Source organism: Aspergillus caelatus, assembly GCF_009193585.1.
Source record: "Aspergillus caelatus strain CBS 763.97 unplaced genomic scaffold BDV27scaffold_82, whole genome shotgun sequence".
Taxonomy (NCBI): domain Eukaryota; kingdom Fungi; phylum Ascomycota; class Eurotiomycetes; order Eurotiales; family Aspergillaceae; genus Aspergillus; species Aspergillus caelatus.
This window is the reverse complement of record NW_022475345.1, coordinates 111,148-136,454: the sequence shown is the minus strand read 5'-3', so window position 1 is coordinate 136,454 and position 25,307 is coordinate 111,148. Positions and strand designations below refer to the sequence as shown.

The 25,307-nt window shown below is 47.3% G+C and overlaps 9 protein-coding genes across 9 annotated transcripts; 6 read left to right on the top strand and 3 right to left on the bottom strand.

Moving 5' to 3' along the window:
- Positions 1–1,325: 1,325 nt before the first annotated feature.
- BDV27DRAFT_111190 (putative glutamine-serine rich protein MS8) lies at positions 1,326–2,627 on the bottom strand. Its single transcript, XM_032064533.1, has 3 exons — positions 2,225–2,627; positions 1,692–2,083; positions 1,326–1,620 (listed from the first exon to the last, which is right to left on the bottom strand). Exons 1-3 carry the CDS (start codon positions 2,375–2,377, stop codon positions 1,497–1,499), a joined length of 669 nt encoding a protein of 222 aa, XP_031927872.1. The 5' UTR covers positions 2,378–2,627; the 3' UTR covers positions 1,326–1,496.
- A 508-nt stretch (positions 2,628–3,135) lies between these two features.
- On the top strand, positions 3,136–4,494 carry BDV27DRAFT_127985 (S-adenosyl-L-methionine-dependent methyltransferase). Its single transcript, XM_032066888.1, has 3 exons — positions 3,136–4,123; positions 4,180–4,225; positions 4,280–4,494. The coding sequence occupies exon 1, from the start codon at positions 3,235–3,237 to the stop codon at positions 4,120–4,122; it is 888 nt and encodes a 295-aa protein (XP_031927871.1). The 5' UTR covers positions 3,136–3,234; the 3' UTR covers position 4,123; positions 4,180–4,225; positions 4,280–4,494.
- A 610-nt stretch (positions 4,495–5,104) lies between these two features.
- On the bottom strand, positions 5,105–6,621 carry BDV27DRAFT_127984 (uncharacterized protein). The gene has a single exon (XM_032066887.1). It carries the CDS (start codon positions 6,598–6,600, stop codon positions 5,338–5,340), a length of 1,263 nt encoding a protein of 420 aa, XP_031927870.1. The 5' UTR covers positions 6,601–6,621; the 3' UTR covers positions 5,105–5,337.
- A 165-nt stretch (positions 6,622–6,786) lies between these two features.
- On the top strand, positions 6,787–10,375 carry BDV27DRAFT_127983 (putative APSES transcription factor (MbpA)). The gene is made up of 3 exons (XM_032066886.1): positions 6,787–7,464; positions 7,549–9,244; positions 9,304–10,375. Exons 1-3 carry the CDS (start codon positions 7,156–7,158, stop codon positions 9,987–9,989), a joined length of 2,691 nt encoding a protein of 896 aa, XP_031927869.1. The 5' UTR covers positions 6,787–7,155; the 3' UTR covers positions 9,990–10,375.
- Positions 10,376–10,517: 142 nt separating this feature from the next.
- BDV27DRAFT_172144 (glycoside hydrolase family 5 protein) lies at positions 10,518–12,140 on the bottom strand (the record flags this gene model as incomplete). Its single annotated transcript, XM_032075777.1, has 4 exons — positions 10,518–11,187; positions 11,264–11,644; positions 11,715–11,979; positions 12,043–12,140. The coding sequence occupies 4 exons, from the start codon at positions 12,138–12,140 to the stop codon at positions 10,525–10,527; spliced, it is 1,407 nt and encodes a 468-aa protein (XP_031927868.1). The 3' UTR covers positions 10,518–10,524.
- A 1,719-nt stretch (positions 12,141–13,859) lies between these two features.
- On the top strand, positions 13,860–15,708 carry ftmC (cytochrome P450 monooxygenase ftmC; the record flags this gene model as incomplete). The annotated part of the gene is made up of 7 exons (XM_032075776.1): positions 13,860–14,063; positions 14,114–14,676; positions 14,721–14,754; positions 14,806–14,927; positions 15,112–15,285; positions 15,363–15,460; positions 15,515–15,708. The coding sequence occupies 7 exons, from the start codon at positions 13,860–13,862 to the stop codon at positions 15,706–15,708; spliced, it is 1,389 nt and encodes a 462-aa protein (XP_031927867.1).
- Positions 15,709–16,960: 1,252 nt separating this feature from the next.
- On the top strand, positions 16,961–19,348 carry BDV27DRAFT_172137 (sugar transporter family protein). The gene is made up of 3 exons (XM_032075775.1): positions 16,961–17,855; positions 17,905–18,579; positions 18,642–19,348. The coding sequence occupies exons 1-3, from the start codon at positions 17,661–17,663 to the stop codon at positions 19,296–19,298; spliced, it is 1,527 nt and encodes a 508-aa protein (XP_031927866.1). The 5' UTR covers positions 16,961–17,660; the 3' UTR covers positions 19,299–19,348.
- Positions 19,349–19,372: 24 nt separating this feature from the next.
- On the top strand, positions 19,373–20,058 carry BDV27DRAFT_127974 (uncharacterized protein). Its single transcript, XM_032066885.1, has one exon. The coding sequence runs from the start codon at positions 19,504–19,506 to the stop codon at positions 19,750–19,752; it is 249 nt and encodes an 82-aa protein (XP_031927865.1). The 5' UTR covers positions 19,373–19,503; the 3' UTR covers positions 19,753–20,058.
- A 693-nt stretch (positions 20,059–20,751) lies between these two features.
- BDV27DRAFT_127973 (GPI inositol-deacylase) lies at positions 20,752–25,127 on the top strand. The gene is made up of 6 exons (XM_032066884.1): positions 20,752–21,618; positions 21,688–22,537; positions 22,591–23,956; positions 24,004–24,169; positions 24,221–24,447; positions 24,499–25,127. The coding sequence occupies exons 1-6, from the start codon at positions 21,022–21,024 to the stop codon at positions 24,728–24,730; spliced, it is 3,438 nt and encodes a 1,145-aa protein (XP_031927864.1). The 5' UTR covers positions 20,752–21,021; the 3' UTR covers positions 24,731–25,127.
- The last annotated feature ends 180 nt before the right edge of the window (positions 25,128–25,307 follow it).

The following is a 25,307-nucleotide window of genomic DNA, read 5'->3' as shown; positions in this document are numbered from 1 at the left end:
TTATCCTTATCCCCCGCGAAAACCTCGGAGATGAGTGGCAATACGGAAACAAAAGGGGAACTTGGTGAAAATAAAAAAAAAAAAAAAGAATAAAAGGGAAATGGAAAAGAAAAAGAAAGAAAGAAAAATAAATTATAAGGGAAGTAAAATTTTCACGAGCTAATATTCACCCAGCGAATCATTCTTTGACCCATACATTCATTGTCTAAAAATCTTATAAAATTACTACTTTTCCTTTTCTTTTTAGCCAAGGTTTGAACGAACCACCCTTGCTTGTGATTCATACAAGACAACGTAATCAAAAATTTTCTCGTCACCATTTGTTGCATGGTCCGATGGACAAAGTACCATCCTTCCATATTTGTTCTAGACAGTTCCTCAGGGAGAATTATTATTTTCCTTATTTTGCCCTTATGCTCCGTACAATCTATGCTATTCTATTAATCCCGCACTGTACTCTATTACTCATCTAGTTCTAACCGCCAGATATTCAATGATTCAAAGCACAGTCACCACTGCATACTCGCAGTATTGCCTAACCCAGGTTGCCACTTATTAACAAACCCACCAATCACTTTTGTTCAAAGCAAAATTTTACACAGGATAACCATATTTCAGATAAAAAGAAACCAGAGCTCACATATTATCAGATGAATACCACATTGTCCACTTCTGTTCGCCTCGTGCATGTCAACATTAGTAGTGTGGACCAATACTGCCTTTTTAGTAGCTACCGGCAGGCCTACCACAGGACCGGTACTAGCAGGCAGCACATGAATCCGCCACTTCTGTCATCGCAAGCTTAAGTGGTTCATCCTCTTATCTGCTTTTTCCCTTATCCGACAGCTTCCTAACTTCTCAAGAGCCTTCTACTAGTACATTCACAGTAGTATATGAATGGTTTGTGAGGTTACTCGGGTCACACCATCCGGCGGCACTACTCGGTATTTCATCGGCTTGAGTCCGCAAAACCTAAAGAGAAAAATCAACGGCGTCATCTATCCCGTGATTATTTTTTATAGTTCGTCGGATTTAGCCCGCAAAAATCGAAGCATCCGACGCACAGCCGACTGTGGCGAGATGGTACCTCAAGGACCAATAGGGCTACCACACTTGATGTCATTGCTCGTGTTTTGTCTTTTCCTGATTTCCTGAGGTTCTACTCAGCATTAAGCTCCCAGACTTGTTCATGTGGCGGGAATGAGTGTTATCTACATAGTAGATTCCGTAAGTTGAACAATGCAAGCACTATGGAGGCATGTGGCCATTATGATTGGCAATCAAGGATTGCAGTCATACGTTGTCTCATACTGCGGATATTGGTTCAGCTAAGGATAGGGAAATACAGAGCACAGAAAGCTTCCACAACAACAGACTAACATTTTAACACCAGCGTTTGTTACAGATAAGGTATCCTGCTCCTGCTCTTGTGGTCATGATAGAGCAAAAATAAAGTATCACCAGCGTTGCCACATCGTTTGCCCCTTATAAGCTACCTAATCGGAAGAGCTTGAACTCGAACTCGAGCTCGACGAACTGGAACTGGACTTGCGCTTGTGGTGGTGTTTCTTATCCTTCTTTTCCTTCTTGTGCTTTTTATCCTTCTTGTGCTTCTTATGGCTGTTTCACAAAGTTAGCATAATGAGTCTAATAGATACGCAGCGGATAACGATCATGCATGAGACACGTACGCTTTGTTGGCCATATTCGCGCCTATAGCTCCAACCAATGCACCTCCTGCGGTGCCCAGTAGTCCGCCCCCAACCTTATGGCCAACAAAACCACCCCCGGTAGCCCCAAGAATTGTTGAGCCAAGCCCTTTCTCCCCTTCCTGTCCCGGCTGAGAAGCGTAGTCTGACTGCGAGCTAGCGCCGTAATACGAAGCACTCTCACCCTGATGATATTGCTGCTGGGGGTAGGGGGAGTGGCCACCATCTTGCGGTGGGCTCATATACGAGCCTTGCCCGTGGCCATAATCGCCAGGATATCCGCCTTGTTGGGGGCCGGCGCTGTAGGGTGGGGGATAATTCTGCTGCTGGCCGTACGAGGGATACTGGGTATGAGGTTGCTGATCGTAAGCGGGCTGAGATAAGTTGCAACATTGAAGTGTTAGTAGATAGTGAAAAGCCAAGAAATAGTTCCACTCTCATGCAGCGATAGCCGCGGCGGGTGCATGGTCCTAAGAAGTATAAGGAGGGAAAGACAGCACTCAAGCTAGACATACTGTAGATTGATAGTAGCCATGCTGCGGAGGCTGCCCGTATTGGTTATGTGTAGGATAGTTTCCTGGTTGACCTCCATATCCATCATATTGGTTATTGCCATGTGGCGGTGCCCCGTACTGATTGTACTGATGGCCACCGTACTGGTCAGACATGATGAGCAACTAAGGATGCTTGTAATGTTACGCGGGGGTGTGGAGCGAAGCCAAGCATGTAAGCTAGGAGAAATAAACACAGAAGACAAGTCGAAAGTTTTTAAGTCTGAGATTTATTGAGATTACTTTTCTACTTGGGGAGCTGACAAGTGAAGGAAGGAACAATATGGCTTCGCGGGGTAAAGGGGCTGTGTTAACAAGTAATTAAAGAACGACCCATAAATCGTACAGAAACGGGAGCATGTCAGTCGATCGATATCATATTCAAGAAGTTTGTGTATATAGTAGTAGGTACATTATTAGCAAGTGCACCATAATGAGCATTGCCAATCGTCTACATGGTTGACTATTCGATCGTATAGTCTCTTTCTTTTTCGCCACAGAGACCCTTGTATGTATTTGGTACTCTGATATTTGCCTCACTCCGATGCCAACTACTCTCAAATGACGAGAAGCCGGGTATCGCAACCTCGCCTGATGAACTCCCACAAATCAGCTCCCCCAGTATCCATGTCTACTATAACAAAGAAATCATAGAACGATTCCCACGGGCGTTATTGATTGCTAATCGGATGTAAACAGGCCAGTAATGATGGGCAGGGTGTCAGAGCTGGTCCGATGTGCATCTAAGCTAAATCCGGATGCTCCGATTTTCGCTACTTATCAAGTGTACCCTGTCAATCAGGAATGTTAGCAATACTACAATACTACGTACTATATCTATTGCCTGATTCCTATCGGTATCTAATAACATTCATTGTATTTACTGCAAGCTAATAAGACTTACAGCTAGAATTTTGTCTCGTAAAGAATTAAATCCTATCTCGACATTTCTGGATTGCCTTTTATCGTTCTACATGTTTATCTATACTCAATCATTGTTTACGAGGCGCGCCTTCCTCTCCGGGAAGCCATCCCTCACACAGTTATCGCCTTTTAGAGCGCTATCATTCTCATCGAGAGTCATGTCTATGAATGACTGGAGTGCCACTCAATATCTAAAATTCGAAGATGAGCGGACTATGCCGGCTCGCGACCTCCTTGCTCGGGTTCCTCTCCAAGCCCCAAAAAGAGTAGTTGATCTGGGTTGTGGACCGGGCAATTCAACCGCTGTTTTGGCAACTCGATACCCTGATGCTCATATCGTGGGAATGGATTCATCACCCGACATGATTCAGAAAGCAAAGGCGGCTCTCCCAACCTACGAGTTCAGTGTCGAAGACTTGCGGTCCTATTCCCCGCCTCCGTCAGTCGATCTTTTCTTTTCTAATGCTGTTTTCCAATGGCTGAAGAAGGAAGAGCGGATCGCCGTCATTAAGGGCCTGATGGAGACTCAACCCTCCGGAGGAGTGTTTGCCTTTCAAGTGCCAGACAATCTGATGGAGCCCTCCCATGTCCTGATGAGGGAGGTTGCCACCAATGGTCCCTGGGCGTCCACTCTCAGCAATGTCGGCAGAGATACCTTTCAGTCACCACAGGAGATATATGATCAACTGAAGGATTTGTCTTCTGAGGTGAACATCTTCAAAACCGAGTACTACCACTCACTTGAGGATCACAAAGCCATCGTGGAATGGGTAAAGGGCACCGGATTAAGACCCTATGTTGACCCATTGTCACCGCAGGATAAAGAAGCATTTTTAAGCGAATATCTGAAGCGATTGGAGAGTGCGTATCCCAAGTTAATCGATGGTCGGGTTCTGCTACCCTATCCACGGTTGTTTGTCGTGGCGGTCAGGAAATAAGGTAGGTTTTTCTTTAATTAACGATTGATTCAGTAATGCTTACCAGGTAAATTCTAGGTTAACGATGGAATTATTGCTCAGCAATCTCTATACAAGTATACGTGTATGTATATCAATCTGTATGAACATAGAACATATTAACCTGTCCTGAACACAGGTTATGATATAGCAAATACAATATCGCTTTCTAGAGATTAGAGCAAAATTGGGCGATCGATTATGCAATCTATGTATAAACATCATTATGCGCGCGGAATACTTTTATACTGTCAGAGTCCCTTCCTATTAGGTGTTCAATATCATCTAGACTGCTCGCCCTCTGAAGAAGAGAGCTATCTAGCAATCTCAAGACTTGATTCGGATAAACCTTCCTATACATAGAAAAATGAGGTGAGCATGTGTGGCCTGCCTTGCCATTCTATCATTCATCGGGCGAAAGAAAGTTTATCTGGAGGACTTCCTCGAATCTTTCATCAAGTCCGAGCAGTTTAGCAATGGAGGTGTTGAGGAAAAACCAGGCTCCGTCTGATTGATCGGACCATCTGAGACTATACAACCAAGGAATATCCCCAAGTTCCCCTGTTGACGGGTAAGAGTAAGAAGTTTAGAATCACATGTAGTGATTGGGGTTTATAGTCTGGGCATGCATCGGTATCTGGAGGAGGCGGGCTTTACCAGTTAATGTATGCACTGGTGGCCATAATGCGACCGCAACCAGATCATTGGAGCATGAATTTGGAACTTGATGTAATGGTTGCTGACTTCGTAGAAGTAGGTAACCTCCTGATGCTCGGCCAGGAGAATGACAGGACAAGAGATTTATGAGGCGCACCGGATGACTGCTTGTCTAATGGGTAAGCATGCTGTACATTGAGGTGCTCATAAAAAGCGAGTTCAAAGTGATGATAGAAGAGAAGATTTTGTAATATTTGGTATGGTCCTGACCACACAAGAAATTATTGTATCTGGTAGAAATACACTCAATTAATAATCGACAAGGCCCAGTCGTTTTCAGATTGCTCCTTCGTCGGGTGTTTGCAGCTTTGTCTGTTATCAATCAGGCGATGTGATTTGTTTGGTTACACATTTTCCAGGGTGCTGAATAACCCTGCACATTTTATGTTGCTAAATATCGTATCTACACCAAGAGCGTTGTCATACCTTCATTCGATAAGAATCGGAGTTTTAAGGACTTGAAAGACCTCTAGTCTATACCTAGCGGTCATGCTTTCTGGGTGGTTTGTCGGACGGCACGCGCGAAGGTTTTTCGGATGGCTTGCTGGATGAATTTTTGGATTTGACGCCAAATGCGACGAGGTCGTGTGGACGGCTGCTTCTTGGCTCGTTGAGTTCATGTTTGGGTTCTAATCCTAATTCAAAAGGCGTCTCCCGGTATGGCTTGCGGCCTGTGTCCCGTATTGCACCGGGAAGTAAGCCAGTTGGTGTCGTCGTTATCTTCCCCTGTTCATCAACGTCCTCAAATATTTCAGGCCCTCCGGGAATACCTAGCCTAGGCGTCGGCTTGGCCGGGTCCCATGTGAAGATGTGCTTTTTAGCAGTCTCGTCCCACTCCATGTGCGGGATCAGGCACAGCGTGCGCCTCCAGATCCTTTGCATGAATCGTCGCGTGATGATATGAGGGCGTCCTTTGGAGTACGGCTTGAATGTCGGGCCTTTTACAGGACCATCTTTTAATAGTGTTCTTAGATAACTGCGGGTTAATCGCCTAATCTTCTTTTGTCTGTCGGAGAGGTTCACTGGTGTCCTCCATTCGGGCGGGTTCCATGGCGTTTCTCCTGAAACCAATCCTTTCAAGATGCCCAGGTCGGGGTCAGGTAGTGGCGGAAGGAGGTGATCAAGGACATCGGTATACCAATCCTTCCGTATGTTTCTCCTTCGTGATTTGGCCACCCCATCTCCCCAGATGCATTTCTTAGGTATGGGCGGCTCAAGGTGTTTCACTTGGCGAATGTTTAGTTGCGAGAGAATCCCGTTGTTCTGCTGGGACTTCAGAAGCTCCATCACGATTGATGGAGGTTCCCAGCCATCTTCGTATTTCTGGGGTCGTTGAAGGGCCTCTTCCACAGCAGTATTATTTGCAGGAACATCGGGGGCGATCAAAGCGCTCAGTAATTCCTTCCTCCGTCTCCCTTTTCGCCCATATGCCATTCGGATGACTTTTTCGAGTGGTTTGGAATATCCTGCGTTCGCTCGCTGCAGTAATGACAGGGTATCCTTTGCTTCGTTGAAGAGAAAGATCTGCCGCTCGGCATTCCATCTGATCCATGGGCGTCGCTCTTCTATCACGTAACGTCGAAATCTTTGGACAACATAGTCATGTAGGTTACATTTCGCAACGGGGTCTGGTAGGTAAGAACATTGGCGAAGTAAGGCACGAAAATAACGACGCCATGAATGTTGTTTCCATGGATTGACGAGAGCTAGTTTCGCAGCTTCCACGGCCTCCTTCCTCCCCATGTTGTAGGGCAACGATGTATCTGTGTTCGGAAGAACTTTGACTGCCCGAGGCGAACTGAAAAGGGAAATAACATGACTTGACGGCTGTTAACGCGAAAACCGAAAACGCTAAACCCAAAACGCGACTAAGTAGCCACCCCGCGACTTTTCTCTTCGTTGTCGGGACTGGCATAATCATTTCAAGACGGAACGAATCGAAGAAGACAGGTCTCTGATTCTTTCTATACAATTCTCTAACCCTTTTGGTGGGTGATACTATCTTCTTGGACGGGTGGTCGTATACGTTCGGTTCCAGCTGAACTATCCCTTTCGCGACCGGTGCGCTAAACCACGCGCCTCTTCGCCTCTTCGCGCGAATCCGGTCGATCCTCAGGATAGGTGCATTTCCCCACATGCCTTGACTCCCTCGCTCTGCTTTTTATTTTTTTGCTTGGTACAAAGTTGTTATGCCATTTCATTTGGCGCAGCTGAGACTTTTAGAGATTTAAGCGCTGTGAAATATATGTGTATGGTGCCTGGGTTGGGAGGCCCCAATACCGAAATTAAACAAGTTCAATGGCTTCCAACAATCACCACCCACCGCGTCCAAGCCTACCCATGTCATATTCCCAAAGTAGCATTGGGTCTGCCAATGGGATGTCATTTTCGCAGTCGCAACTTGGCTCTTTCAATGCTTCCCAGTCCGTGGCAACAACTCCTCGAGGTACACCCCCTCCGAAAGGATCGCAACAGTCGGCAATGTCATTTACCTATTCGAATGGCCTACCTCATGGTGCGCGAGGTAGTTTCAACGGCTTTGAAGACATGAATGGTTATGGAGCAATGGTGACGTATCAAGAGGAGATGAAGCCTCAAATCTACAGAGTATGTTCTATCCTATCTTTGTGAGACCGCGCGGCCTTTTCTTTCAAGGTCCATTCCATGTTGACGCTTTCTGTTCATGTATAGGCAGTTTATTCCAATGTTTCCGTCTACGAAATGGAAGTTAATGGAGTCGCCGTTATGAAGCGTCGTTCGGACTCTTGGTTAAATGCCACCCAGATCCTCAAAGTCGCCGGTGTTGTCAAGGCGAGGAGGACGAAGACGCTCGAAAAGGAAATAGCGGCTGGTGAACATGAGAAGGTCCAGGGAGGCTATGGTAAATACCAAGGTACATGGGTGAACTATCAGAGGGGCGTGGAACTTTGTCGCGAATACCACGTTGAGGAAATGCTGAGGCCGCTTCTTGAATACGACATGGGGCCCAACGGCACCACTGGTTCCGCGCAGGACTCTTTAGATACCCCCACGAAGGAACAGGCGATGGCGGCGCAGAGAAAACGGCTATACAGCGGCATGGACAATCGTAATATGTCTCAACCACAACAGGGTACTTTCTTCCAGAACATTTCTCGCACTGCCGCAACAGCGGTCAACGCTATGAGTAAAGCTCGCTTTGATTCTCCTGCAGCAAGAGGTATCGATGGCAGGCGATCAAGTATCATACGAAAGCCTTCAAATCAGACAGGCAGTCAAGAATCGCAACTTCCGTTCGCCAGCCAACAGAGCATGTACAGCATGGCATCCGACAACGGATTCGGAAACAACCTTCACCACAATGGCCGACACCCTCATGATACCTCAGCGTTTGATCACGATGAGTTTGTTGAACCTCCGCGCAAGCGAGTCCGGTCTTCTTCCAACCATGCACATTCATTTGGACTCCATTATGAGCCTTCGGCAGTGTCGATGACAGAGGCAACCCCGACGGAACCAAACGATTCCTTTTATCAAGATATGGATATGTCAACTCCTATGGTTGACGGTAACAAGCGCGGCGTTGAACCACTTCCTCCAGCGACAACTCCTGAAAGGTTTCAAAAGATGAAGCTTATTATGACCTTGTTTCTCGACAAGCGGACCAAAGACTTTTCTAATCATCCTGCCTTGATGCAGCTAACTGGTCACGATTTGGAGACCCCACTCGATGAATATCGGAATAACGCCCTACATTGGGCAGCAATGCTTGCTCGTATGCCCCTTGTCCATGCGCTTGTCGAGAAAGGCGTTAGTATATTCCGACTTAATGGTGCCGGTGAAACTGCATTGCAGAAATCTGTAGGAACAAGGAACAATTATGACTATAGAAGCTTCCCACGCTTGCTGCAGGTTCTTGCTCCAACAATTGACATGGTTGATTACAGTGGGCGCACAATTCTTCACCATATCGCTGTAATGGCTGCAACGGGCGGCGGCGGTCATGTGTCAGCGAAGCATTATTTAGAGGGCTTGTTGGAATTTATAGTCCGACATGGAGGTAGCGCGCTGGGCCGACAAACCCCGAATGGGCTCGAAAATGGAGCAAACATTGAACAACCCGCTGAGGTCATAACGCTTGGTCGATTCATTTCAGAAATCGTGAATCTCCGCGATGATCAAGGGGACACGGCGCTGAATCTCGCGGGGCGCGCACGTTCTGTGCTTGTGCCGCAGTTATTGGAAGTGGGTGCAGACCCTCACATACCAAATCATACTGGTCTTCGGCCTGCGGACTATGGCGTGGGTGTAGATATGGTTGATGGAAATTCACAATCTCAGCAATCTGGAACCAAGAATGATTCCTTTATGGACCAACTAGCTAAGACTAAGAAGGAGATCCTTGATGGTAAGAGGGCAACTATATTGATCGTTATAATTATTTCGACTCACTGACTCTTTGTGCAGCAACATTAGCCCAGATTAGCACGATAGTGCAAGAAACACTAGGGGGGCTTGACAAAGAATTGGCCACGAATCTCGCTAAAAAGCACGAGAAGTTTGAGCATTGGCATTCAAAAATCCGCGAGTCAGCGAAAGCTCGGCAAATTGAACAGAAACAACTTGACGAGCTCAGGCGCAAAGCCTCAGATCGTATAGGACTGAGCAGGCGCTTCAAAAACCTTGAGATGTCATCTGAAGATTTGCTTGTACTTCTAAAGAGCATCCATGGTGATTCATATGATTCATCGAGAATGATGTCGGTCGGCGATGCCGACAAAGACTCCGGAATTGATATCGACAAATTCGAAGTTATCTTTCCGGAAAACTTTGATCCTGCCTCGGGGTTTTCCGAACAGCAAACTGCTTTCTTAGACTCGCTACCGTCTGCCGCAGCTCTGCAGCAACGCATACAAGGCTATGAAGCATTCAACGAAGAAATCATGAATGAAATCGACCGTCTTAAATCGAAGAATGTGGTACTTGGTCAGAGCTATCGGCGAATGGTCATGGCCTGTACTAACTGGACAGCTGAGCAAGTTGACGAAGCTGCCGAAGGTTTAACGGAATGTGTTAAAGAACTGAATGATAATCCAGTTCCCGAAGATGAGGCTATAGAAATCCTGATGAAGGACCGTGGTCAGGATTGGTAACATCTTCTACGAAATACGAAATACATACATCACATATGAGCCGGCTTTTCAGAGAATTCTCCCCCTTTGAAATCGCTGCAAGTTTACGAATGTTTCTTTTCTATGGTATCTCATTGTCTTTGGATTCGGTACAAACGAGCGTTAGTTCATATGGAGCTTGGTGTTGAGCATTCTGCACGTTTATGCATCAATGTCTGTATTTACAGATACCCTAACAGCACATATAATGGGTTTTGAATGGTGTTTTGCTTTTGTTGTATCTATAGATATGTGTTTGGTAAGGTTATATTGTTCCCTTGATTCAAGGAGATATATATACCAAACTCCGGGCAGCGTTGTTATTCTGCCTCGTACTTGCTACTGAGCAGGTTGGGTTTGCTTCAATTGGAATAAATGGCTTTATGGAAGTCATTGGTTTACTCTTCAATACAGTTCAGATCCCTGCTATAAGACTTGTTATCATTTGGTATACACTATACGCGGCTCTTGTATCACAGAATGTATACCTACTCTCATTATAGTATCTCAGTTAAGCTTAGCGAGCATGGGCATGTTCTCTTAAGATCTCATTCAGCCCATCCCGCTGCACACACTCCTCAAAATGGAAGCTCCGTGCCAAAGAATCCAATTCCGCTTCATTCATGCCCCGGAACAACTCCGCAAACTCATCCGCAAAAGAAGCCGCCAAAAAAGTCTGGAACACATTCCGTAATAAATGCCTCTCCGTATTCCACGGCGTAGGATATGTCTCCTTCGCCTTGGGACTGACCTTGTCAATCCATTCAACAAGCGGTCTCAGCGCCGCTTCGGGTTCAGCGCTAGGCCGTCTTCCCCAACAATCCAGCCAGAAGTGGTTCTTCTTCTCTAGGAAGGGTTGAATGGTCTTATTCCATTTGCTATCTGGGTTCGTGTAGATCATGCCTTGGAGCCCAATGTCTTTGTATAGCCAGATGGACCAGTGGATATTGTATTTATCATAGATGCGGAGCTGCTCGCCGAGGAGATTGTAGCGTTCTTGGTTGATTGTTGAGGCTTCTGCGTCAGCGCGGGGGTCTGCATAGACGGGTCCGAATTCACCGTTCCAGATTGCCGTGCTTTTCTCGTTCAGATGTTGAACTTTGCGAAGATAAGTGCGTTCTAGATGAGCGTTTTGCTCGGTTGTGCCCTTGTAGCGCTCGCCTGTTGGGAAACCCATTGACTTCGTTTCATTGTTAGAGTTAGCGTATATTTTTTAATTAGAGTTTAAGAATGGAGCATTGAGAAGGGAAACGTACAGCGTAGTCATGGATGGAATAAACACAGTTAGGAAGGACCTTGTCAAAGCCTTTCCACTCCATGGCAAACGTATTGCCATCTAGCCATAGGATATGGTCTGGATCAATGGCACGGATAGCCTTCTCAACTCTCTCGTAAAATGCAGGGAGTCTAACATGCTCAGGATCGCACGGTTCGTTAAGAGGATTATACCCGGCGACCCACGGGTTAGACCTGTATCTAGCCGCAATCTGTTCCCATAGCCATACCGTTCTATCCTGGTGGTCCTTGTAGTCCCAGAACGCAGCGTAGCTGGTAAAGTTATCTGAATGCCAGTCACCATTTTGGCCGCCAGGAGCCGTATGCATATCCAGTATGGTGTAGATATTCTGTTTTGCGCACTGTTCTCGTGATCAAAGGTGAGTGTTCTTTGAACAATAGATTGGATATCGGCCTGATAGGAGAACTTACCAAGTCTACCACTCGATCCAAATGTTTGAATCCAGACTCTTTAAGCACGCGCGGGTTCATATCATCTTCTAGATGGCGGTAGTTGAAGGGGATTCGAATACAATTCAATCCTAGTCCGGCAAAGAACTTGGCATCTGCCTCTGTGAAGAAATATTTCAGCCATCTGTCGAAGAAGAATTCGTATTTCTCTGGCCCCAGAACTTTCTTCATCGCAGCACGGTGTTGCGACTCATGGCCTGGGTATCCGGTGATGAAGTTTTCCATACTAGAAGAACCATAATATTAGCATAGTAAACTATGATGGCAGGAGTAACTGGGACCGACGTACTTCATCCATCCTCCGATGGCTGCACCCCGAAGGAGGACCTCGTTGCCGTCGTCATCGACAACCTTGTTGCCTTTAACTTTCAGAATCCCCGAAGACATTATAGCAGTTTTCTCTAACGTAGTCCGATAAGTGATAGGTATATTTTCTTGGAAACTTGTCGACTTCCAGCAATTTCTAATGAGTAGAAGTAAACTCACCGTTTAATTGGCATGGCATACAACAGCCACCTTAATAAACCCCCGGGCCTCCTGGTTTAACGGCAAAATGCATGCTGGCATGAGCGATTCTTTGCATCTTGGCTTCAGGTATGCGGGGTAAGTTTCCTGTCAACTTTTACTCTGATGCGGGACGATCTGAAAGCCATGTCGGATAAACGATACATTTAGGCTGAATCAGAGGTTATGAAGACCAATGTTGCTTAGTAGCCAAGACTCCAAGCAACAATGTATCTCTAGGCTTCAAAGGTTATGGCTGACTTCTGGTGATTGGTGGAAAATAGCATCGCTTGAAAATGCTCGCTGTTCGTACCAAGAATGTATAGTTTCCGAGGATTTATCACATAAAAATCCTATTCTGCCAGTTGGGGCTCAAACTGAATTCGGACACTATAATGGATAATACCTGTCACGGTGTGGAGGAGTGAGGATATCGCTAGATCACACTGTCCACAATACAGCTCTGTATGGCATCATGCCGGGCTACAGTCCACTTGGTAACCTTGGATAGTGCTTGGTTAGATCCCGACCCGACCAAATCAGTAACTGGCGATTATATAGGACTCTTGAAGTAACATAGAAGCAGTTGACGATATTAATTCGGATGGATTGGGGTTGACGGATGGTAGAAGATGAAGATATGGGAAGGAAGATGCGTGGATGAAACTGAGAAGAAGAGGATGCGAGTCACGGGGAGTGCCTTCCCCAAATGAGGTAAACCCTAGACACTGGGCCCATCTAGACAACTGAAAAGATTTAAAAAAGAAGCATGATGTCAGTAGTTATCGGTATGCGTTCGTGGCCTACTTCAAAGCAACCGGACTGCAGATACCCACCCCCTGGACCCATTCGATGATCAGGTTCGTCCCATATCATTGTTACCATGCATCACGACTTCCATATCCCGGTCTCAGTAAGTCGCGCTGGGCAACCTGGCGGAAGTCCCATGTTCCACTACTGAGGTTGAGGCAAATTCAATACCTAGTAAGCTTCGGTATCCTCACACGTCTGTATCACGTTTGCCCAACCTCTTCTTGTAATCCCAATGCTAATTAACTGCTTCACGGTTACGATTATATGTAAGCCAAAGGAAAGGAACACCATGTATTTAAGGACTAAATACTCACATACACTGTGTGTAGTGCTTGATGACTTGTTGGCTAACTCCAAGCCGCTCAGGTCGAGTTTAGGGGTTCGGTAACCAAATCATGTACGAAGCTGACTCGCCCATCCCTAGTGTGCGCGATGCATACACGCCGCGGAATGCACTCCGATATCCGTACATTACAGATCCTAATTCACTATACATTTCTCGCCTTTCTACTTGGCTTATGCCGAAGATAAGTTTTCCTTTCTACCAGGATGGCAAACTGCATACAGATGTGCCATTGCTAGTAGTTTGTAGCCGAATCTATGTTCCACAGAAGGTTGCTCGTAAGACGAGACTATACGACGGTGTCTGAAGTCGTTGAGCTTACATTTCTGAAAGCATATAAGCTCCGAAAGCAAGATTATCAGCTGATCTGGATTATGATTTGGGTATTTGAGGTTGGTCTGTCCCTTCCAATGTCGTTACACCACACGCTGACGACAAACTACATTATGAATATCAAGGAAAATCCGGCACTTTACGCCTTGGCCTTTGGAGCCTTGATCCATCTACTTTACTTTCGTATTGGCGAGCACTATCCATATCCAGCTAGGTACATTTACGGCAACTTCGGATCATTTATTGGCATTGCACCCTTTCTTTACCACGCGGAAGAAATCCCTGTCAATTCGGCATGTTCCAGATCCTTGTACTTGGTCTATACAGCAGCCTCGTCATATACCGCCTCTTATTTCATCCACTTCAGTGTTTTCCATGGCCCTTCCTATTAAGGGTCTCTGCGTTTTGGTTATCAGCTCAACTTCGCCACGAGACTCTCTATCGCAAACTTGCCGATCTGCACAATGAATACGGTGACTTTGTCCGGGTAGGGCCATCTGATCTCTCAATAATTCATCCTAAAGCCGTTAACACCATCTACGGCTTCAAATCTACGTGTGCCAAGAGTGCGTGGTACGATGGCTCTGCGCCCCTAAGGTCGCTTCATGCGCACCGTAATAGGGCTGATCACGACAAACATCGCCGTACCTGGAGCCCAGGGCTCACCGACCGTGCCCTACATGGATATGAGAAGCGGATACAGGTATATAGGCAGAAGCTCATCAACCAGATCAAATCGATGGAAGGTGGCAAGCTCGTAAATGTTAGCACCTTGTTCACCTGGTATGGGTATGATGTGATGGGCGACCTGGCATTCGGGCAAAGCTTCGACATGTTGGATAAAATTGCGTCCCATAGGGCAATCTTGATGACACACAGTATGCTCAAGCCGGTGGAGTATCTGATACCAATATGGTTCTTCCGACTACTGTTATCTATTCCTGGCACCACCAAGGCATTCTGGAAGTTCAAAGAATACTGGGTCAACTCTTCAAGATGAGGATGGCGGTATGATGAACTGACAATTCGTCCACTGACCAATCATGCTAATGGGACCAGACGAAGCAAGAAATACCTGATATTAGTGCATGTCTGCTGGAACCGCTGAAAGGGCGGGCACCAACCTCCGACAAGTTCAATATACTGCTCGGAGATGCGTCTTTGATTATTAACGCAGGAGGGTAAGTCACCACTCGTACATTTGGCTATGTGTATACTCGTTACCCACAGCGATAGGGACACTACGGCAACAACTTTGACGACAATCATATAAGAATTGGCCCGTCGTCCAGAGGAGGTTCGGAAACTACGGGACAAGTTAACCGGCTGTACCACTGACCCGAACGGAGAATACGCCCAGGAAAGACTCGCAATCCTGAAACATCTAAATGGTATTATCTACGAGACGCTCCGCATACACTCCCCTGTCCCGAGCTACATCCCACGGAAGACACCGCCGGAGGGAATCAACATCGACGGGACGCATGTGCCAGGGAACATGAATGTATCCTGCCCACAGTGGGTTATTGGTCGATGTAAGCGATTCGCTATCGGAGCAGTTCGATGACTTTTTTTTTTTTTTTTTTTTAACTAATGAATCTTCTGTCCTAGCCGAGAATGTCTATCAAAACACCCATGACTTTTATCCCCGAGCGATGGTACCTGTATCCCAAAATGATCAAAGAGAGATCTGCCTTCGCTCCATTCACAACAGGTACGTTGACAGATGAATTTACCTGACCATGAGTTATACAGCTGATGTTGTCAGGGCCTTACACCTGCATTGGCAAGTCCCTAGCCCTCATGAATATCCGGGCAACTGTTGCTCGACTAATAACAACATTTGATATGGAACTACCACCTGGCGACGATGGGCGAAACCTTGAGAGAAGCATGAGGGAACATTTTTCTATCTACATGGCAAAGGACATACAGGTTCTCTTTCAGAAACGTGCCATATAGCTAATTCTGGATCAGCACAGTTTATGTTGTGGCTTCTCTGTACGCATGCTCCTTCGTCTGGCGTCACCTGGTATAATCTGTGGGTAATATAAGGAACCATTTGTTGATCTAGATATCTGGAGAGATTAAGTGGCCTGGCTCACTACGAACACTTTCTCCCCCTTCATCAAACTGAAATATCAACAGGAGAGTTATATTGTGCCGTACTATGGTTCCCGTTGTATCACATGGAGCGCGCATAACATCCAAGAGCGAATGCATGCTACGTACAGCTTACAAATAGGGTCAGAAATGCAGATCGGCATCTTATCAGTCTCGATTAATCCGGTTTGCGACCAACGATGTGGTATCACGTCGTAGCCTGTCGCTTGGCATTAGGTCACCATACTAGAGTCCCGAGTGGTTGGTACCAACCACCAATTGTATAAAGTGATGATCTTGACTCATGTCCCCAGGATTGGGGACAAAGAAACTGATAGCATCATTGACAGGCATAGTCAAAGTATGCGCAACCTTAACCCACTAGCCGAAGCATGATCAAATTGGTTTCCATTGACCCCTTCCACTAGATTCAGAAAATGATGTAACCCCAAATACGCGCCGTTGCATAAACCTCGGGATTGTGTGCGAACACGGAAGTTGTCCGGAAAAGCTTTCCCCCCCCCCCCCCCCCCGGCTGGGCCGGCTGGGCAAGACAAAGCCAAGAGGGATTAAGAAGTTCTGGGCAGAAAACAAGATTTGGGTTTAAGAAACAAAAAAAAAGAAAGAAAAGATACTTCGGCGGTGCATGTGCCTAGCCGAGTAGTAAGTTTAGACCATGAAATTATACATACCCCCGTGCGCTTCGGGAAGCAAATGCCGTCGTATCACATGGCGCATACAGTGACGCTCATAATACAAGTGGCTTTGGACTGCAGCCATTCTAGCAGCTGAAAAGCTGTTCTGATCATGACCGCATCTGTGCATGCCGTTGTGGGAAAACTCACCAATCCGGTCGGGCGAAGGCCGATATGCTGCGTGGATGGGTCTCGTGGAATGAAGCCGATCAATCATAGTTAACTCTTACGGTCAGACTTTTACCGTAGTGATCCTTGGTTGTGTGGACTAAATGGTTGACTGGAATGACCTAAATCCACTAGTGAGCTCGTACCCCGCGGCGAGGACCATGGCTAGGGAGTAAGCACCGAACCCCCCGGCTAGCTTGTTCTTTTTGACGCCCGTGGCGGTATCGGAGATACAAAGAGAAGGGATTGTGTATCGGTATGCACCGTTGAGATAGCTCGAAGAAAAGTGAGCGTGAGAGATGATATAAATGGTATCAAATTGGAGAGCGACACACATCCAACTACACAAATTCCGAAAGTCTGGAGATTAAGATAAAAACGTGGAGAGGGCTTGGCACGGTCTGGAGTAAAAAGCTTGGCGATGTGACGGGTACTAAAGAGAGAGATCAATCCATGGGTGAGCTGAGCCTTCCCGTCAGATGATTGAATCCATGATGATCCGAGCCATCATGCATGGAGCCAGATATTGGTTTTCGCGCAAGGAGTATGCATCCATAACTCGGGCCACTGTCCTCTTCCCGTTTTGCGATCCACGGGTCATCTGTTCGACGAGACTTCTTTGCTCTTGAATAGGAAATAGGCCTCACCATCAGTCTTTACAACCTCATCTCGAGGTCGACGATCGGCAGCCACCCCCGGCGACAAGGATGGAGAGGAAAATTTGCGGGGCCCCTCCTTAGCAGCATATTAGGCTCATAGCCTTGAATCCTTTTGTTTTGGGCCCTGTCGGAGATTTAAATCGGAGATCTCTCTCTTCCTCCCTCGCCTTCTGAAAATAATTTCTTATTTTTCTTTTCCCGAGCTTCCTGCCGCTCCAGTCTCATCTTGTAAAAAACTTCTTCAATATCTTCTGTTATCTCTTGAGTTTCCTGGCTGGCTTCTTTCACCATGGAGGCAGAAACTCATGAAAAGCGCCCCAGTGGCAATCACACTCCATCACCAGACAACGATGAGATGGAACACATGAGTGTAGGGAGGTATCTCTGGACGAGACTGCCGACGCTGGTACCACCGATGAACCCTGCCCCTAACCCGTTTAAAGCCCTTTCTCTGCTCAATAGACAGCAATGGCTTTTCTTTACCGTGCGTCCGCCAATTTTAGCCTCTCCCGGGCACAGCTAACTGCCTCTAGGTCGCGTTTCTAGGGTGGTCCTGGGATGCATTCGATTTTTTCACGGTTTCTTTAACAACTTCTCAATTGGCAGAGGCCTTCGATAAATCCGTTTCCGACATCACCTGGGGAATTACCCTTGTACTCATGCTCCGATCCGTGGGAGCCATCACCTTCGGAATTGCCTCCGATCGCTGGGGTCGAAAATGGCCGTTCATTGTCAATAACATCCTCTTCATTGTGTTGGAGTTGGGCACTGGCTTTTGCCAGACCTATAAGCAGTTCTTAGCTTGCCGCGCTCTCTTTGGGATTGCAATGGGCGGTCTTTATGGGAATGCAGCGGCAACGGCGCTCGAGGATTGTCCCTTGGAAGCGCGAGGCATCGTGTCCGGTCTGCTCCAACAGGGGTACGCATTTGGTTACCTGTTGGCCACTGCATTCGCACGGGGATTAGTCGATACCACCCCTCACGGATGGAGACCGCTGTATTGGTTTGGCGCCTGTCCTCCCGTTTTGATTATTCTCTTCCGACTGTGTCTGCCGGAAACCAATACGTTCCTTCAACGGCAGGCTACCCGAGAAGACGTTCGAGGTGGAGTAGCGTCATCCTTTCTCTCAGAAGGCAAAACAGCTCTGAAGCGGCATTGGTTGCTCCTTATTTACCTCGTTTTGCTGATGGCGGGTTTCAACTTCATGGTAAGCCATTGTTCTGGATGGCCTAATTTGAGAATTTTTCCCTAACATCCTTGTTCATGTAGTCGCACGGATCTCAAGACTTGTATCCAACCCTCTTGAAAAGCGAGTTTAGCTTCTCTGCCAACGCTGTGACCGTTACTCAAGTTGTCTCCAACCTAGGCGCTCTCACCGGTGGGACGCTGTGTGGCTGGGCGAGTCAGATCTTTGGGCGTCGGTTTTCTATCATCGTGATCAGCATCGTCGGTGGTGCTCTTCTATACCCCTACACCTTCGTCACCTCGACCGACGTCATGGCTGCGGCGTTCTTTGAGCAGTTCTGCGTGCAGGGCGCATGGGGGGTGATCCCCATTCATTTAATGGAGCTATCTCCGGGAGCAATTCGCACCTTCACGGTGGGAACGGCCTACCAGTTGGGCAATTTGGTCTCGTCGGCCAGTTCCACGATTGAATCCACGATCGGCGAACGCTTTCCCCTGCCACCCACTGAAACGGAAAAACATCGATACCAGTATGGAAAAGTCATCTGTATCTTTATGGGCTGTGTGTACGCCTACACAATTATAGTGACCTTCTTCGGGCCGGAGCGACTAGGCCGCCAATTTGATGTTGCGCATGATGCTGATATGGCGGAGGTGGCCGCCCATCGTGGGACGACTACGGTGGGGGAAGGTGCCGAGAGCGATGTGGAGAAAGGCACGGTCTCCCGGATTGAGGGCTAGTTACTGCATGTTGGGATTGAATATACATAATGGTTCGACAGGCGTAGACAGATGATTGGAAACTTCATTATTCTGGCAAAGATGTCGTGTTTACTGTTCTATAGTCCATGTATCGACTGTACTCGCTCTTCAATCCGGCGTGGGTCCATCCGATCTCTAGCTTGCCCGGTATCTTCCCCGTGGTAACCCAGCCCTGTTCACTGATATGTACATTTCTTTGTCCCTCATGGTCGCTTTCGTAGGCAGCGCGGAAACTAGACCTATCGAGAGGTATATAGAAGTTAGTAAGGTTTATCAAGCCCAATACACCACTCAAATGACCTTGTGGGATGGAACGTGGCATCTGAATCTGCTTAATTGTTTATCTTATATGGTCAATGCTCATGAGAGTTGGTCACATGGAGGGTTTTCTTCATTCGCCGCGGACAAGTTAACAAGACTTGGGAAGGACTAACTTACTACGTACACGACACATCAAGCGCTCATCCTGTCGGAGGAGCTCGAGTGAGGAAACTATGTATGTACATGCATACCAGTCGCTGATGGGGGAATTCCTCCCCTTTTGTATGACGGGGAATTATTCCAAACAAACCCCGCATTCTGACGGTCAAATCATATAAGGTTATTGCTGACAAAAGATGTCTTACGTTGCTTGTCTTACAACTTGAAGTCCGCAGAAGGAAAATTGTCCTTTGATTGGCCTTGAATTATTGATGGGGGGAGCACGGGGATGGCGTGCTCTCTCTCTTTTCTCTCATTCACCAGCCTCCGATCAAACAAACATTATGATGCTCTACAAGGTTAATCCCTAGTCCAAGAATAGTATATTTATGCTATGATCGGGAGAGGATTCGTGTCAATTGCACCCTTTGAACCCTTTAATCCGTCCCACGCACTAAGGAAAGGATGACGTTGTCTTGATACCGTAACTGAGATGCCTTAGCTCTCCTTCGTATCCAAAATAATAATGTACCAGGAATCACTCGAAAAGATGATGACTATAGGAACCCTGTTTGCTCAATCATTGGATCATACAATATTGTAGAGAGGAAGTAATTAGGTTAACAATTCAAAATGATTTTGACCAGAGAGAGAGAGAGAGAGAGAGTACGATGATCGCTGGTGCCGCGTGCATCCGCCAAGAGGAAGGCCGGAAACGGGGTTTTCCTGGTCGTTAAGATAGAGTATTGGTTTATCGGGTGGGATCTTGACGTTGCGCTCAAACTCACCCCTTCCTCTCCAGGGTGATCGCTGTTCGTCTTTTTCTTCTCTTTTCAGAATTTCCTTTTTTCTATTATTCTTCCTGGTGGTGGTTATGTTTGATCGCTCTCACTTGCTCTAGTGCAGGTACAATTAATTCCCTTCCCGTGCATTCCTTTTCTTGTCCAACCTCGGTCGGCCTGCCGCTCGTTCGTTTGCTCTGGTCTCGGCCTCGTTCCCTACGGAGTACGTACTTTGGAAAGGTTAAAAAAAAAAAAGAAAAAGAAAATTAATTAAATTAAGAACGGCGCAACCAACCACCGATCTTTCTACCCCGGTCGGTTCATCGGTTTACCTTGCAATTACTTATCGGTTCGAGATATTGAACATTCTTTTGTCTCCTTGTTTCTTATCCCCTGGTTACGTGCCGCTGTCGCTAGGCTCGCCCCCCGAAGTCTCCTCCGGACTTGCGATCGATCGGCCCCTGCGTGCTGGATGAGTACGACGACTTCCGCCGCTTCCAATGCACAGACGTTCGTCTGGCTCGCCTGTCGAGGACGACGCTGAAGATTCCTTAAGCTCTCGAACTCCACCAGAGCCAAGTAATGGTCCCAATGTCGTCGACACGCCGGAAAAATCGCGTTCGCAGGTAGCCCGCACAGGCACCAGCATCGACCTCCGGAGAGACGCTACGGGCGCTTCAACCCCCAGGTCCCGAAACTCGAGCATGTGGAGGACGCCGCCGTCCTCATCGATTACCTCAATCCCATCAGACTGCAAGTCATCCTCCGTCATGATGCCATTGGCCTCTCAGCGTCTACCCATTGAGGCGTCGCCGGACCATCTGCGCCGTTATCGACCGTCCCGCCTCCGCAGTCCATGGCCGTGTTCCATTCTCACAGCCTTCACCACCTTCGTCGCCTCGATCCTCCTCTTTTTTATTCTCCGCTCATTCGCCCTTCGTCAGACTGGTGGAGATGGCTGTGGAGTACCGGTTATGAGTCCGACATTCATTCGCATGGTGGGGTTTGACACGGAACATACGCGCTTTGCCAGCAAATATAATCTCTATCTCTACCGAGAGGGAGGTGTTGACCCATATAGTCAGGAAAACCTCGGGGTATGTTCACTCTGTGCGACCTTTCTCTACCTTCCACCAAATACATTGCTAAATGTCAATACGATATAGTTGAATGGAGTTCCCGTCCTGTTCCTACCCGGAAATGCTGGAAGTTACCGGCAGGTCCGATCCTTAGCCGCCGAAGCGTCGAGGCACTACTACGATGTTGTTCGTCATGATGAAGATCGTTTGAATGCCGGTACTCGAAGCTTGGATTTCTTTATGATCGATTTCAATGAGGATATGGCTGCCTTCCATGGACAAACCCTACTCGATCAAGCCGAATACGTCAATGAAGCTGTGGCATATATTCTGTCGCTTTATCATGATCCGCGACGTTCGCGAAGAGATCCGGAGCTGCCAGATCCGAGTGCAGTTGTCCTGGTTGGGCACTCTATGGGTGGCATCGTTGCGCGAACAGCGTTAACAATGACGAACTACCAAGCGAACTCGGTCAATACGATTGTTACCATGTCAGCTCCCCACGCGAAACCCCCCGTGTCGTTTGACTCGGATATCGTTCAGACCTATAAGCAAATCAACGATTATTGGCGGGAGGCCTACTCGCAGACTTGGGCCAACAACAATCCTCTGTGGCATGTGACGCTCATCTCCATTGCTGGTGGTTCGCGCGATACTGTTGTGCCTTCTGATTACGCTAGCATTTCTTCTCTTGTTCCTGAGACTCACGGTTTCACTGTATTCACGTCTACTATCCCTGATGTCTGGATCGGCATGGACCACTTGTCCATCACCTGGTGCGATCAATTCCGGAAAGCCATTATCAAATCCTTGTTTGAAGTCGTCGATGTCCGACGCGCAACACAGACGAAACCGAGGGCGGAGCGGATGCGGGTTTTCAAGAAGTGGTATTTGACTGGAATGGAGACTGTAGCGGAGAGAACGCTTCCGCGAAAGGGTACTATTCTCCAGTCACTCAATTTTGCTAATGGCTAACCTTCTTTGAAACAGAGCCTAATACTCTTCTGACATTGGAAGACCAGTCCAACACGATTTTATCGCAAGGCAAACGGCTCATTCTTCGCGACTTAGGCCACCGCAGAGGTCCGAATGTACACTTATTGCCTATTCCTCCGCAAGGCGTATCCGGAAAGAAATTCACCCTTCTTACAAACCAGCCATTTGATAGGTCCGGGGATCATGGGAGCCTGGAGGTTCTTTTCTGTAGTGTGTTCCCTTTGCAGAATGGAAAACCTGCAACGGCATTTTCGATGAACATGGACTTCTCCGGAGGTACCTCAGGCTCAACTCGTCTCGCCTGCAAAAATGCCGCCGAGGATGGAATCCACTTACCGGCCTCGACACCCTCCTCGAAGCGTCCTTATGATCGAGTCCAGCCTTTCTCTTACCTCCAGTACGATCTGGAAGATCTCGCAGAGCACCAGTTTGTAGCCGTCGTGGATAAAGCAAACTCGCCCACCAAGGGCTTTGTGCTGGCCGAATTTTCAGATAGCTCAGACTCTGTGGTCAGAGCTCGATTAGGTTTGGGGAGCCTCCTCAGTGCCGGACTGAGGGTGCGTCTGCCAGCCAACCGTCCCATGCTCACAGAGCTGCAAATTCCCGCCGTACACTCGAGTCTGCTGGATTACAGACTCAAAATCGTCCGAAAGAATCACGGACAACAGCAAGAGCTGTTCGCCCCCCTTTTGCGACAGTCTGTCGCAGATCCGCATGAATCTAAGTTCTTTGTCAATGTCAAAGATGTCAATGTGAATTTACATGGTCTGGCGCCCTTCATGCCTCCGCCCCTCCGAGAACAAGCGAAATTGGGTGGTGTTTCTTTTCATCTTTGGACAGATCCGAGCTGTGATTCCACGATTGACATCTCTTTGTCGGTGGATATTACTAGTAGTCTCGGCGAGCTAGTAATGCGGTACCGAACCGTGTTCGCTGCATTCCCGCTCCTTGTTGTTGCCCTGGTCATGCGTAAGCAGTTTCAGGTGTATGACGAGACAGGCTATTTCATCACATTTGCGGAAGGTTTGGACAGTGCACTGCGATCATCCCTTCCCATGCTCCTTCTGGCCATGTCGCTGCTTGCATCTTCCCTGGCGACATCTACAAAATTGCCGCCTACTGACGACCCGTTCCATTGGCGTACGAACTCCACTGAGTCCCCTGTTGACTTCACCAAAAACGATCTCCTCCTGGGCTCGCAGGACGCTTTCTTCTGGTTCCTAGTGCCTGTTTTTGGCCTGATTAGCGTTGGAGTGTGTCTCATGATCAACTATGTAGCGCTTGCTTTAATATTCCTTCTCACGTCCATCTACGGTTTTCTTAGAAGCAAGTCGGGCTACATTCGACGTGATGAGAAAGGGTGCGTCACTTTAGACCCGCATAGTTTCACCTACTAACTCCCCATAGAAACCTCCCGATATTTTCGTCCGCAAGCCCGAGGCGACGACTGATCAATTCGGCCATTCTCTTGGCCCTTGTGTCGACTGTCATTCCTTATCAATTCGCATACATGGTGGCGTGCATTGTGCAGTTAGCTACTAGTGTCCGAGCCAACTGGCATGCGAAAGAGGCTGTAAGCTCTCGTTCCTGTTTGCATCTATCCAACAATGCTAATAGCTATTAGAAATCCACAACCCACTATAACTTCGCCAACTTCGCTTACTCGATCTTCCTCCTAATGCTGTGGATTCTGCCGATTAACGCTTTGGTCCTTCTCGTCTGGGCTCATAACCTGGTTGTGCATTGGTTCATGCCATTCTCATCGCATCATAATGTGCTATCAATAATGCCATTTGTTCTCCTCGTGGAAGCCATGACTACTGGAACTATGATCCCTCGGGTCACCACACGGTAAGCCCCCAGCCTTAAGGCACAACCGAACGGCAACTGATGGCCATATAGGTTTAAACATGTCACATCTTTGCTCTTCTTCTTTATTGCCATCTACTCAGCGATCTACGGTGTCTCATACGCTTACCTCCTCCACCATCTCACTAATATCCTCGCCGCCTGGCTAGTGGGTATCTACTTCTCTGCCAGCGGATTTTCAATCTCAAGACTGTGGCGGGTCATAGAAGGGGACGAATCGGTACAAAACCCTGCATCAGGAAGCCACACGAAGAAAAAGCCATAAAAACCCCCTTATTATTTTTTCACTTTCCATTACTATCTGTCGTCTATTCTTTGTTGCATTTTCAGGTCTTAAGACACATATTTAAACGGAGTTCACACCGGGGGCGGTGTTTCATTCGCCGAAGAATCGGCCTGTACAGGATCTTCTTTCTTATTTGATTTTTTCCCACCCTTTTAGTCGAGTGAACCAGACAATTCCGTAATGTGAAATGTTCTCGGCATCAACTCGACTTTTTCCGCCACCATGCTCTCCGTACAGGCAACGCTATATATAGCTGCCCACTACCTTTTCTTTTATCACTTTTTTTTTCATCCTAACGTCTGTATATACGGTTGGATCTGGATATAGATCAAAGGTGTCTAGAATATAGTATACATAATTACCTCGTTTATGATGATGACATGCTTCAATTCTTCTATTCATACACTAATTAAGTATATCAACATTCACACTCTTGGGATTATAGCTTTCCAATTACTGCATAACCAACATATGAACTAGCCAAATTTATATCGGCCATACCATCTACCAGAACCTTGTAAATCGCAGTCATAGACCGTACATTGCCATAGTATAA